We start from the raw sequence: 13,545 nt of genomic DNA, 5'->3' as shown, positions 1-13,545 counted from the left end.
ATTAATCATACATAAGTCGGTGATGTCGCCAGCACTTTAACCATCTTGAAAGGAAGAGCAGGGTGGAAAAATGAAGGAAAGGGGAAGGAGGGAGGGAGAAGCCGCACATCCGGTTTTTGGCAAGACCCAGGTGTGAATCTAAAGGTCAAAGTCCAGTCACAAGATGTTGAGTTCCAACAAGCGATATCACCAAATTTAATGAGTGTTTTCTCAGGCTGGTGGCCAAGAAAGAACTCGAAAAAAAATTATAGCTTAATGGAGATTTGACCAACTGCTGCTGGCTGGAAGCTAGAGTGGACCGTGTGAGAAATATGGACAAGTTTAATGGGCAATCTTACACGCCAATCACACACATACACACACACACACACACACACACACACAAAGAGCTTGGAAGTCAACTTCTTTCTCAAGTCTCCAGATGGGGACTCAACCCAACAGATCCTTGAATTTCAATTGTGTGCGACCCCGAGCACGGACCCAAGCTACTCAACTCGAGCTCCAGCTCAAGGCTTCCCAAAGCTCTGTGATCAGAAGCACAGACTCCTGGCCCACAGCTGAGCAAGAGTAAGTGGGCGTGGATGTAAGCCACTGTTTTCAGTAACAACGCGAAGCAGCAACAGAAAACCAACATGCCACTTGATTTGCGTGTACTAGTTAATACTCACATTTCAAAGTGCTATCAAAGTTTTGATGGTTAACATGCTGTTCTTGTCTCTGATCTTAAGGAAACGCCTCTAATTAGGCAGTGTGTCTAGAATGGCGATCAAAGGCGGACTAGACTTCTGGGAGATGTTCACAGGGAGGCCACGGGGAAGTGTGCCCCAAGGTCATGGAACGTGGGGAACTCTGCGCTCAAGAAAGCTACATTGAGTGAATTCTGACACGTACAAGTAGAGGGTTGAGGTTTCAGAAATAATTGGCAGGAAGGAGAGAGCCGCTGCTCTAGAGAAACCATCCTAATACAGATTGGAAAACGGTGAGCATTCGGCTGCCACGGCAGTGGATTGGGGACCTACTGACGTTGATTGGCCTTGGTCCTAACAGCTCGAAAAAGCAGCAGGATCTTGATAAGCTCTATGAGCTGAAGTCCAAAGCTCCACAGATTATGAACCAGTTTGGCCCCTCAGCCCTAATCAACCTCTCCAATTTCTCGTCCATCAAACCGGAACCAGCCAGCACCCTTCCGCAAGGCTCCATGGCCAATAGCACGACAGTGGTAAAGATACCGGGCACTCCTGGTGCTGGAGGGCGGCTCAGCCCTGAAAACAATCAGGCATTGACAAAGAAGAAATTGCAAGATTTAGTAAGAGAAGTGGATCCTAATGAGCAGTTGGGTGAAGATGTAGAGGAGATGCTGCTGCAGATTGCTGACGATTTTATTGAGAGTGTGGTGACAGCAGCCTGCCAGCTTGCCAGGCATCGCAAGTCCAGCAGCCTGGAGGTGAAAGATGTCCAGCTGCATCTAGAGCGCCAGTGGAACATGTGGATCCCAGGATTTGGCTCTGAAGAAATCCGACCCTACAAGAAAGCGTGTGCCACAGAAGCTCACAAACAGACTGGGGCCGATCCGGAAAACCACCAAGAAATAACCACGGAGGAGTCAGGGACTGACGACAATGATTTGGAGACTTGAGCTGAGGCCTCGGCCATCTCATCCGTGGAATTCTTTTAAATGCTTTACAGAGAAGCATATATTTTTTATTAAAAGTGAAGCAATATCTATAATGACTGAGAGGATCTGCCAAAAGAATAAAGTCTCCTACCCCACCTTTCAGCCCCTCTTCCCTGCCGTCTCAAAGAGGAGCAGCGTATCTTCTAGAGATGATTTTATTTGTGGTCTGTTATCTAAGTGAGTGGATGTGGGACAAAGCGTTACGGTCTTGTTGGCCTATCGCTGCCTTGGCCTTTTCTGCCACTTTAGCTCTCGTCACTCCCCTTTCTGTCTTCCGTTCCGTTTCAGGAGCGCTGGTAGACCAGTAGTAATGCATTGGGCTGCGGTCAGCAGTTCGAAACCACCAGCCCACTCCTCGGGAGAAAGATAGGGCTTTCTACTCCCATGAAAAGCTAGTCTTGGAAACTCACAGGATCAGATCTACCAGCCCAATAGTCACTATGCGTCGGCATGAGTTTGACAGCGGTGAGTTGTTTGTTTTTTTAATTTTGTTTCTTATCCCACTATTTCCCACAGTGGACATACTACCCACCCCCTCCCCACAAGAGTGGAGAGGGCTTTGGAATGATCCAGGGAGCCGCAAAAGTAGACTCTCCATGTTATCCTGCATACTAGGCTATAGTGCAGGGGTGCTCAAACTTTGTAAACAGGGGCCAGTTCACTGTCCCTCAGACCCGTTGGAGGGCGAGACTATAGCTTTAAAAAAAAACAAAACTGAATACAAGGAAGAAAAGGGTAGTGGGGTCAGGGGGAATTAATCCACCCAAGGGGAGGGTATTGTTTATATCTCCACAGGGAAAGTGGGACCAGACTTCAACCCAGTGTCGCAAGGTGTGAATGCAATATCCCGGCGTGGAGGAGGGAACCAGTGGAGAGGTCTGGGAGGCTGGCCCCAGCACCATAAATTAAGTGGATTCCTGCCCCTCCCCCGAAAAGAATTTGTTCCAAAGGATGACATTGACTCTGCAGCTCTGGGAGATGGACATATTTGATCAGAGCACACGGGAGCAGATGAAGGGGCAGGAGGAGAGAGTGGAGCACAGCCTGGCCCACCAGGCTGTGATGATGATGTTCCTGAGTAGAGTAGCCAGTCCACAGAGAGAACAACATGGCTGGCCCTACTATGAGACATGATGCCCCTCAGTGACTAAGGGCGATACAGGGGACAGCACCGGAGACACAGTGTGGGAATTGCACCTGACCTGATCCCACCACACCGAGGCAAATCACTGGGGGAGTGCAGTGGAACAGCAAGGGAATGGAGTGGCAAGGTCCCCAGGGAATGCTGAAAGTGGACTTTGGGGCCAGGGCGTGGTGCCCCAACAGACTGGACTGGAAAACGCTCCTAAGGGCCAGCAAACGATCCCTGAACTAACTACAAGCTTTTCTCTTGTGAACTGTTTTGTTCTATTCTTTGTCAGTGGTTTGCTTTTGTTGTTTTGTTGTCTGGTTGTATACTGTTGCTTTGTGTTCCTCTGTCTAGTTTTCGTGCATGTTAGTGACTCCACAGGTCTGTCTGAATTGGACAGGCTGGATGAACTATCTGGAGGAAAAACAATGGGACCGACAGTTCCGGGGGGACTTGGGGTGGGGGGGTAAGGGGAGTAAGGAAGTGGTGTTAACAAATCCAGGGACAAGGGAAAAACATGGGACCCCAAATGGTAGAGAAGGGGGAGTGGCAGGCCTGGTGGGAAATGATCAAGGGTAAGGTTGCTTAGAGAAGAGGTATACTCTAGCCCAGGTGGCGATGAAGCATGGTAGTAGGGCAGGAGGAAAGTCAAGGGAGATGGAGGAAAGAGCTAGGAGTCAAAGGGCATTCATGGAGGTCTAGACAAAGACATGTACATGCAAATATATATAGGAGGATGGGGAAATAGATCTATGTGTCTATATTTATAGGTCAAGTATTAAGGTGGCAGAAGGACCTTGGGCCTCTACTCAAACACTCCCTCAATGCATGAATACCTTCTTTTATTAAATTGGAACTCTATGATGCTCACTCTCCCGACACAACGGCTGGAGCCAAAGTGGGTGAACAAGTAAATGTGGTGAAGAAAGCTGATGGTGCCCGGCTATCAAAAGAGATAGTGACTGGGGTCTTAAAGGCTTGAAGGTGAACAAGCGGCCATCTAGCTCAGAAGCAACAAAGTTCACATGGAAGAACACACCAGCCTGTGTGATCGAGTGGTCCCAAAGGGATCAGTTACCAGGCATCAAAGAACAAAAAATCATATCATTGACTGCACACCTCCATGATAGGATCGCTGAAGACAAATGGGTGCATAAGCAAATGTGGTGAAGAAAGCTGATGGTGCCCGGCTATCAAAAGAGATAGTGTCTGGGGTCTTAAAGGCTTGAAGGTGAACAAGCGGCCATCTAGCTCAGAAGCAAATAAGCCCACATGGAAGAAGCACACCGGCCAGTGCGATCACAAGGTGCCCAAGGGACCAGGTATAAGGCATCATGCAAAAAAAAAAAAAGATATGTGTGTGTATGTATGTGTATATATGTGTATATGTATATATGTATATATATATATGTATATATATGTATATATATCATGTTAAATGAAGGGGGAAGTGCAGAGTGGAGACCCAAGGCCCAAGTGTCGGCCAATGGAGATCCCCTCATAGAGGGGTTTAGGAGAGGAGATGGGTTAATTAGGGTGCGAAGTAGTATCGATGAAGAACACAGCTTTCCCCCAGATCCTGGATGCTTCCTCCCCCCAACTACCATGATCCGAATTCTACCTTGCAGGGCTGGATAGGACAGAGGCTGTACACTGGTACATATGAGGGTTGGAGGTACAGGGAATCCAGGGTGGATGATACCTTCAGGACCAAGGGTGTGAGGGACGATGCTGGGAGAGTGGGGGGTGAGTGGGTTGGAAAGGGGGAACTGATTACAAGGATCCACATGTGACCTCTTCCCTGGGAGAGGGACAGCAGAGAAGGGGGGAAGGGAGACTCCGGATAGGGCAAGATATGACAAAATAACGAGGTATAAATTACCAAGGGCACATGAGGGAGGGGGGAATGGGGAGGGAGGGGGGAAAAAAAGAGGACCTGATGCAAGGGGCTTAAGTGGAGAGCAAATGCCTTGAGAATGATTGGGGCAGGGAATGTATGGATGTGCTTTATACAATTGATGTATGTATATGTATGGATTGTGGTAAGAGTTGTATGAGTCCCTAATAAAATGTAAAAGAAGAAAAGAGAAAAAAATGATTAGGGCAAAGACTGTACAGATGTGCTTTATACAATTGATGTATGTATATGTATGAACTGTGAAAAGAATTGTATGAGCCCCAATAAATTGTTAAAATAAATAAATTAATTAATTAAAAAAAACTATGAACAAATTCCTATGCACACTGCATAGATCTTATGTTGAAGTAAAAAAAAACAAAAAAAAACCAATGGGGCAAAAACACCCAGCGGACCAGATAAATGTCCTGGGCAGGCCGTACGTGCCTACAGGCCATAGTTTGAGGACCCCTGCTATAATGTAAAAGTTTGACTGCCTGGGGGACACAGAGTAACTTTTTTTTAACCGAAAAGGTGGCAGTGGCTAAGTAAGTTTGGGAATCTATGTTCTAGCCAGCCATTCTCAGGTTTCAAAGTCTAACTCAAGTCCCTGCTCTCTACAAGTGGTATTCCATCACCCAAGTTCATCTCTTCAGAAATAAGAACATGTACAATGCGACGTTGTAAGAGTTCTTTGATATTGATTCATGACTTTTAAAAATAATTCAGCTGGTATTTATAATACTTATTCTTGCTTCTTCTCAGTTCCTATTACACAGCATCTCTGATAAGCCCCTGGAACGTGCATATCACATGGCACGCCATGTCACCACTGCACTGGGCTCTGACTCAGTGGGCCCAACCCAGCGAGATCCCATTGCTCTGAAACAGAGTTTCCACTGGCAAATTTTCACCTGCAAATTCTCTTGGTCTGAAGTTTAGCTAAAGCTGGTTCGGCATCAAAACAACACACAAGCCTCTCTGCTCACAGGCAAGTCGCTGTTGTGCTTGAGGTATGTGGGTCAGAAAGAGCATCTGGCTCCTACATGGAGACAGTAATTCTACTAGTGAGTCACCACTGCCATCAGTGGTGCTTAATGAAAGCACACACACAGTTTTCCTGAGAATTTTGCCAGAGCTAACAAAAGAGGCAGCCACTCTTTCTCTGGGATCATCTCCCAGAAGGCATTTAAACGCCCAGTGAGGAGATCCTGTCTGAGAACAAAGCCACTTATTTGCAGGCAGATTAGAGAGATGAGGGGGAAAAGAAAAAATCGTGGAATATTGCTGGTATATTTTAGACTCATGCACCCAGCTATATTTGATGCCAGTATATGCCCTTGACTTCTCAGTGAGGTCAGTGAATGAGCACTGAAAGTTAACTTTTCCAAATTGTCAAGGCGAACACAATACGTTCATGTGAAAACAGGCAGCCGATTAGGCATCCCTGAACACACTGTCACCTTACCACATTAGGTCTTAGAGAAGCAAAAAATTCCTAAAATCTAAAATCCTGAGAGGCCAGAAGGGCTGGTCCCACAGAGACTGACAGAACTCCTAAGATGATGGCCCCTCCCTGACCTTTCAGATTTGGAAGTGAATTCCCTGCTGTGGGAGAATAATCAACCACGGAGGAAGGGGGGGACAGGACTCCAGGCATCATTCACCAAAGGACAGAGGGCTGGTTAGGAGAGCAGGAAGGATGAGAACAAGAGACAGGAGGAAGTGAGATGGGTGGGGGGGGGGGCACCCCATGGCAAGGATTGCAATAGATGAGGTCACACAAAATGTATGTGACTTGTGGCCGATAAAACAGATGATCTCGCCTGTAAACCATCACCTAATTCAGACCACCAAAAAGATGTAGAAATAAAAGTTCATGTTGGAAAAGCCGGTCACCTTACCTCTATCCAAGAAATATATAAGGTCAAAGAAAGATTAAGATGTGAACAAAAGTCTCAACATTTGTATGCCTACTTGCTAAATTGAAGTAGATGCTCTATATAATAATTTATAGCCATAAATCTATAAACTCCATAATTCATAAGCCATTATGAATTCATAATTCATAAACCGGGCCAAGGTTTCCAGTTTTACAGTCAAAGAAATTGAATGAACACATGGCTTATATTTCATTTCTAGAAATGTGTAGACATTTATCAAGCCCTTATTAAATATGTGTGATACACACAATGAACACTATTTATTTTAATAACCACATCTGTGAAGTGTGTATTACTGTAATCTTCATTTTGAAGATTGATAGGAGAGATTAAAGTAGCAGGCCTAATAGTAGTAGTGTGACAGGGCTTCAAAAAGTTTGTGGGAAAAATGAAATTGAGTAATGGTGAACCTGGCAAGCTGGGTAGACATGCCACCCGGTCCTCCTCCTACAGAGAAACAAGAGACCAAAGGAAACAGACGGATGGTAATCTTGAAACGCGGAGCTTCAGAGGCAAGGATACAGAAGTGGGCCGAATGCCAGATGATGAATAAAAGGGGTGAGGGGCTAAGGCAGAAGGATAAGCTGTCAGCTAGTCTGAAGCATCTCAAGTATCTTGAACTTTCCCAAGTAACATTCAAGACAGAGGCCTGCAATACCAGGGGCTGGTAAGGATCCTACCTGGCTCTTGAGCCTGCAACCTATCATCTAATACCAGTGGTTCTCAACCTTCCTCATGCTGTGGCCCTTTAATACAGTTCCTCATGTGGTGGTGACCCCTCCAACCAGAAAATGATTTTCGTTGCTACTTCCTAACTGTAATTTTGCTACCGTTATGAGTCGGGAGACCCCTGAGAAAGGGTCGCAAAGGGGTCGCAAGCCACAGGTTGAGAACCGCTGGTCTACACTGGTTCACCAGCGTCTGCAGACTTGTTAGTTCTCAGCTGACATCTGACTCATCGACGTGGGTTCACCAGCCCCTTCCACCATGTGGATCAGAAGGCGCCAGCACGACACCTGGCCCACGGATTTGGATTGTGCAAGGATCCACAATCGCATGAGCCATTTCCTTGGGTTCCATGAGACTTTGAAGCGAATTCCACAGTCCAAAGGCAGGTGGACAGGGCACAGGTGAGCAGAAAAGGCTGATGACCGCAATGGTACAGGAGGGGGGGAAAAGGTGGACGTTTGCAACATCTTTAACCTCCGGCCACATGCACTAGCTTTGTGTGGTTGTTTAAAAGCAATGGTCCCTTTAGTCTAAAAAGAAGTTATCTGTTATTTAACCTTCACAGCCACCTTCTGAAGTAGACTATGCCTATTACACAGATGAGGAAACTGAAGCTTAGAGCCAGAGATGCAACAAGACCTATAATTCCGGCTCAAATCAGTCCATGAAACATCCACACATCAAACCCCAAAAAGCCCCGTGCCCACATCCCAAGGACACTTCCACTCTGCTTAATAAATGAACTCCTCTACGTTGTGAATGTTCTTAAATTAGCGTGCATTTCTTCTTTAATTCCTCATCTCAGCAAGGGTAAGTAAAGATTCACATTAATGAGAATGCATGCTTATTTACTCCCGTTCAGGTGAGAGAAAAAACAACACTAAATTACAAAATAAACGCGTTCCCTTTTGCCCAATGCTCCAAAACTGGGGCAGGTTTGAAATGCAAAGAAATTTTATTTCAGGCTTGCAGAACTGGTAACTAGTTATTACTAAGCTGTGAAGCCCCGGCAGAAGAAATCCTTCCCCAGTAATGGAGAGCTGGCTCAAGACCTGAAACAAACCAACAAAAAATGCTTCTCTACACGTTTGTAGATGATGCATATTAAAAAACCCTCTTAAAAATTCACATTTTGTGTTAAAAAGTTGTAGGCATTTTCTTGTCAAAATAATCCTTATTTAGTTTTAGAAGTGTTCAATGGTGTGGAAAACATTAATTAATCCCATGAAAGAATGCTATGTCTTTTACTTATTGACAGAATTATAAACTAGGTATCTCAATCAACCTATATAAATAACAAATTTACAGCAAAAATATATTTAACAGTGTATCCCTGACAGTGTATTCCTCTACATGACAAAGTTAAACAACCATTTTTTTAATGTTGGCCATCAAAAGTTCTTACTGCTGCATACTTTATTAGCTGTCTCTTTGAACCCAATGACAAAACAGCAATGTGGGAAACAGCCACTGAGGAGTCTGGGAGGCCAAGGGTCCCGTGGAGAAAAGCTTCACGTTTGTGGGTTGGAGATGGACCCCACTCACATTCTCCTATGTAAAAGTCATTCCCCACCATGTCCCCCATAATGATGCCAAATTTAAGGTGCTACTTGCAAGCACATGGCTCTACTATAGACATTGAAGGTCAACTGCTTGAAGGCTATCTGCCTAGAGGTTGTCTGCCATGAAAAGCAATCAGACCTTATTGTCTGTCCTACCCTAACGATGGTCCACTCCCTGCTGATAAGGATAACAGACTGTTCCCCTGAAGAAGAGCTCAAAGACACCTAAGGGTCAAGCCAGCTGTAAGACAACCAAGGTTAGGCTGCCATCTTGATTCTAAAGCCTGCCCATCTTGTTACGTGTCTCCCAGTCATGTGTGTCTCTAGTGTCTCCCCTTCCTATTGCACATACACCTGTACCTTGTTTGCCCTCCTGTTATGTATGTGCTTACATTGGCCTGAGTGCCCGAGATTACATAAACTCCTGAGATTATATTACGGCCTCTCTGCTCGGACGTGGTTCCTGAAGTAATGACTCTGGAGGTGAGCCCTTGTGTGTTTCATCTTGTCTCATATCTCTTTAATTTACACCTCAACTGTACAACCACCCCTTGGGGCCATTCAGTTGTGGGGAGGCTGATCCCCCACAGAGCACAAGGAAAACAAGCAATTGAGCAAGCAGTGAGCAGAGTAAGCAACCACGGTTGATCCTAAACCAAGCCATTAGGGATCATGCTGCATCTCCCATGAGTTAAGAGAGGCTCCATCAACTGGTGGGAGGATCGGTATGGTATGCTGGCTAGCACACTCCTAAAGTGAACGCTCTAAAATGAACTAAGGCCAGAGCCCTGGTGATGCAGTAGTTAAGCTCTGGCTGCTAACAGAATGCTGTGCAGCTGAAAGACACGGCAGTCTTTGTCTGCAAAGATTACAATCTTGGAAACCCTAAGGGCCAGTCCTCATCTGTCCTACAGGCCACCGTGAGCCATGGTAAGCGCATACTTCACAGCAACTGGCTTGGTTCAAACCAACTAGGAGTGGTTCGTCTTCGACAACTTTGGGTTTTGTTGCAGTTTTTCAAATGGTGAAGCTACTTTTAGGCAGCAAAGTTCATACCTGTTAACAGTGGCCCAAATTAGAAAGTAACGAAATGCAATTTCTATAGTGTGATCATTTTTGTTTCTGCTTTTTAATGAGAACAGACCTTCCAGGGTGGAACAACTAGAAAGGAGCCTTCAGGGAGGCCACCATTCTTAAGAGCCTTTTAGACGGACTAAAGTGGTAAGCCTAGGACCTGAGGCCATGATCCCTCCTACTTTCTAATGTGCCACACCGATCCAGCATAAATTTTGCATGCATATTCCTGAATACCAAGTTCCTGGTGTGTATATATATGTGTGTATGATTTTTTTAATTTAAGCTTTATTTGATAAAATTCAGTGTTCCTTGAATTTTAAGTGGTAGACATTATAGTACTGTTCCCTGAAGTGGACCATACTGCCCCCCTGTGGGGAACTAGATCAATCCAGGGTGGCAGTAAAAGCAGATACCTACACTTTATCTAGCATTATGGGTCACAGCACATAAATTTTCCATTACCAGAGGGCTCCAAGTAATTTCTTTTTTTTTTCCCCTGAAAAGGGGGCAGTAGGCCAAATAAATGTGGCAGCCCATGCTTTAGAGTTTCACACACCCGTATTCATACTCACAGCAGGGATCCCAGCACTTGTTTGCTGTGGAACCAAATGCCCATTCTCTGTTCCCCTCAACATACATGTGCACGCACATGCACGTGCGCGCACACAACTAAACTGGATTTCCATTTCTGAATCAAAGTGAGTCCCAACTGCCTATTCCATGTGTCCTCTAATGTTGCCCCTGAATCATATAAACCTTAGCCACTGAGCCATGAACACCTTTAAGTCTTCCAAGTCATATGCCTCAGTCGGTGCCAAGTGGGTCTCTCTGAAAACAGACTGAGACTTTTCTGGGCCCAGGGTAATAGTTATGCTCTGTTTCTTGATCTCTTGGTACAATGAGTGGTCCAGAGGATTTGGGGCTGAAAAACAAGTACAAGGACTCCCTCCCCCTGCCCCCGAGGGAGGGCCTAGTATTACAGGGGCATCCTGGACATCCCTCCCGTAGGGCAGCACCGTACTTACTGGGGAAGTAAGACATCTCTAATGAGAGCCAAAAGATTGCTGTCAGAATCGAGGCTCGCCTCCTTTCCGTCCTCAACCTCCTCGTTCACAAGTAGAGACGTGGCTTCTGACAGCAAGCGCAAGCTGAAGAGCCTCCACTCCACTTGAAAGAAACAAAGGGCAAGACTGTGACCCTGGGGCGACAGACTGGGAACAGAGAACGTGTCACACAGGTTTCTCCCTGGCAGTCTCACACTTACCGTTTGGGCTTTGAACCAAGGAGACCAGAGGTGGCAGGATATACTCAACAACCTGAAAGCAAGGAGGTACAAGATTTAGTTAAAATGTTGACAAAAATCAAAATGGATGCCGGCCACTCTATGGCTTTCGAAGACACCTAGTGGCCCAGTGATTACAGTCAACGAGTGGCAGTTTGAGCCCACCAGTTACTCCGTGGGACAGAGGTGGCAGGGGGCTTCTATAAGGGTTCACAGCCTCAGAAACCCTACGGGACGGTTTCTCCTCCATCCTGTGCAGTCACTGAGTTGAAATCAACTGCAGTGATTGAGGGTTTGTCTTTGTTTTCCACTGACAGAATCATTAATCAAGAGAAAGGGGGACAGGTATGGGAATCAATGACATGTACCCTGGATTTAAATTCTCTAATACTTAACAAACGACCACACTCATTGAACTCTGAAAGTGTGCTCCAGACAAAAGGGCATTATGGCAGCGGAAGAGTAGCCATTTTTCAATTGGTGACAGGGTCTTTGGTCTGCAAAGGGACTTCAAAAAGTTCATGGGGTAAAGTCCATTATCAATTAGTACCATTTTTTCCCCCACAAGCTTTCTGAAGCTGTGCACATAATACATAATCCAGTTGGCGCAGGTTGGCAATAAACCGTGAAATTAACACACGTAAGCTGTGGATCATACCCAAGTTATAAGCGAAACAGTGATCAAACTGCTGGAGGGGAGAAGGAGACACATAATCCTCGTGTTTTATATCAAGGACATCAAAGAGCGACAACAAGTTCATCTTGGTTATTTTTAGAAACAGACACCAAAGTTGGAAAACCGTGACACCTGACTTTCCACCTGTTAAACCAGAGCAACAACCAAATAATGGTCCGAAATGTATGCCCAAATAACAAGCTTTGTTTTGTTCCACCAAAATACTGATTTTTTAAAAGGATACATCATCACAGACGTCTCATTTTAAAAGCTACTATTTCATTTAATAAATGCTTTCAATGTCAGATAAAAATTCCTGTCGCTCCAGCCTCCCCGCCTCCCCTCCTCCCAGAAGAATTTACTTCAGAGGACAGCACTGAAGCTACAGCTCAGGGAGAGGAACATGTCTGATCAGAGCACACGGGAGCAGATGAAGGGGGAGGAAGAGAGAGTGGAGCACATCCTGGCCCACAAAGCCTTGACAACAGGATTCCCACTAAGAGCACCCAATCCACAGAGAAGACCATATGGCCGGCCCCACTGTGAGACACCACATCCCTCACTGACCCACAGCCCCACCGGGGACAACACTGGAGATACAGTGTGGGAATTGTGCCCGATCTCACCCTATCACACCAAGGCAAAACACTAAGGGCGTGCAACAGAACAGCAAAGGGAGCAGGGGAAGGGAGTCCCAAGAGAGTACCAAAAATAGACTTTGGGGCCAGGGCACTGTACCCCATCATACTCGTCCGGAAAACACTGCTAAAGGTCAACAAACAGACCTTGAACTATTTACAGGCATTAAAAAAAAAAACATTTTTTGTTGTTTTCTTTTCTTTGTTGCTTTATTTTGCTGTCTTGTTTTGTGTATATTATTATCTCTGCAGGTCTATCTAGATAAGATAGACTGGAAAACCAATCTGGAGAGAAAACAATGGGACTGACAGTTCTGGGGGAACAAGGGGGTGGGGGAGAAGTGGTATTAACAAACCCAGGGACAAGGGGAAAAAAACAAGGGATCCAAAATCAGTAGTGAAGTGGGTGTAAGTGGCCTTCTAGGGATTGATCAAGGGCAATGTAACTGAGAGGAATTACTGAAACCCAAATGAAGGCTGAGCATGATAATGGGACAAGAGCAAAGTAAAAGGAAATAGAGAAAAGAACTAGGAGGCAAAAGGCATTTATAGCGTTCTAAATACAGGCATGTACATATGTAAATATATTTATATATGATAATAGGGAAATAGATCTATGTGCATATATTTATAGGTTTAGTATTAAGGTAGCAGATGGACATTGGGCCTCTGCTCAAATACTTCCTCACGCAAGAATACTTTATTCTATTAAACTGGCATTTCATGATGCTCACCTTCCCAACACAATCGCTGAAGACAAAGAGGGTGAATAAGCAAGTGCGGTGAAGAAGGCTGATGGTGTCCGGCTATCAAAAGAAATAACATCTGGGGGCTTAAAGGCTTAAAGGTAAATAAGGAGCTATCTAGCTGAGAAGCAAAAACGTCCACATGGGAGAAGCACACCAGCCTGTGTGATCACAACGTGTCAAAGAGATCA

At 45.4% G+C, this 13,545-nt stretch overlaps 1 protein-coding gene and 1 pseudogene across 5 annotated transcripts in view; one reads left to right on the top strand and one right to left on the bottom strand.

Annotated features, from left to right (window-relative positions):
- ULK4 (unc-51 like kinase 4) overlaps positions 1–13,545 on the bottom strand; it is a 600,065-nt gene that overhangs the window by 417,368 nt on the left and 169,152 nt on the right. For all 5 annotated transcript variants that reach the window (XM_075556008.1, XM_075556007.1, XM_075556009.1 and 2 more), the window contains 2 exons: positions 11,277–11,328; positions 11,038–11,179 (listed from right to left, as the gene is read on the bottom strand). In XM_075556008.1, coding sequence (XP_075412123.1) covers positions 11,038–11,179; positions 11,277–11,328 — 194 coding nt within the window. The remainder of the gene's footprint in view (positions 1–11,037; positions 11,180–11,276; positions 11,329–13,545) is intronic.
- Positions 1,094–1,592, top strand: LOC142454202 (transcription initiation factor TFIID subunit 12 pseudogene; annotated as a pseudogene).

The sequence above is a fragment of the Tenrec ecaudatus genome, chromosome 8, assembly GCF_050624435.1.
Source record: "Tenrec ecaudatus isolate mTenEca1 chromosome 8, mTenEca1.hap1, whole genome shotgun sequence".
NCBI lineage: Eukaryota > Metazoa > Chordata > Mammalia > Afrosoricida > Tenrecidae > Tenrec > Tenrec ecaudatus.
The sequence above is the reverse complement of the archived record's forward strand: the minus strand, read 5'-3'. Positions and strand labels throughout refer to the sequence as shown.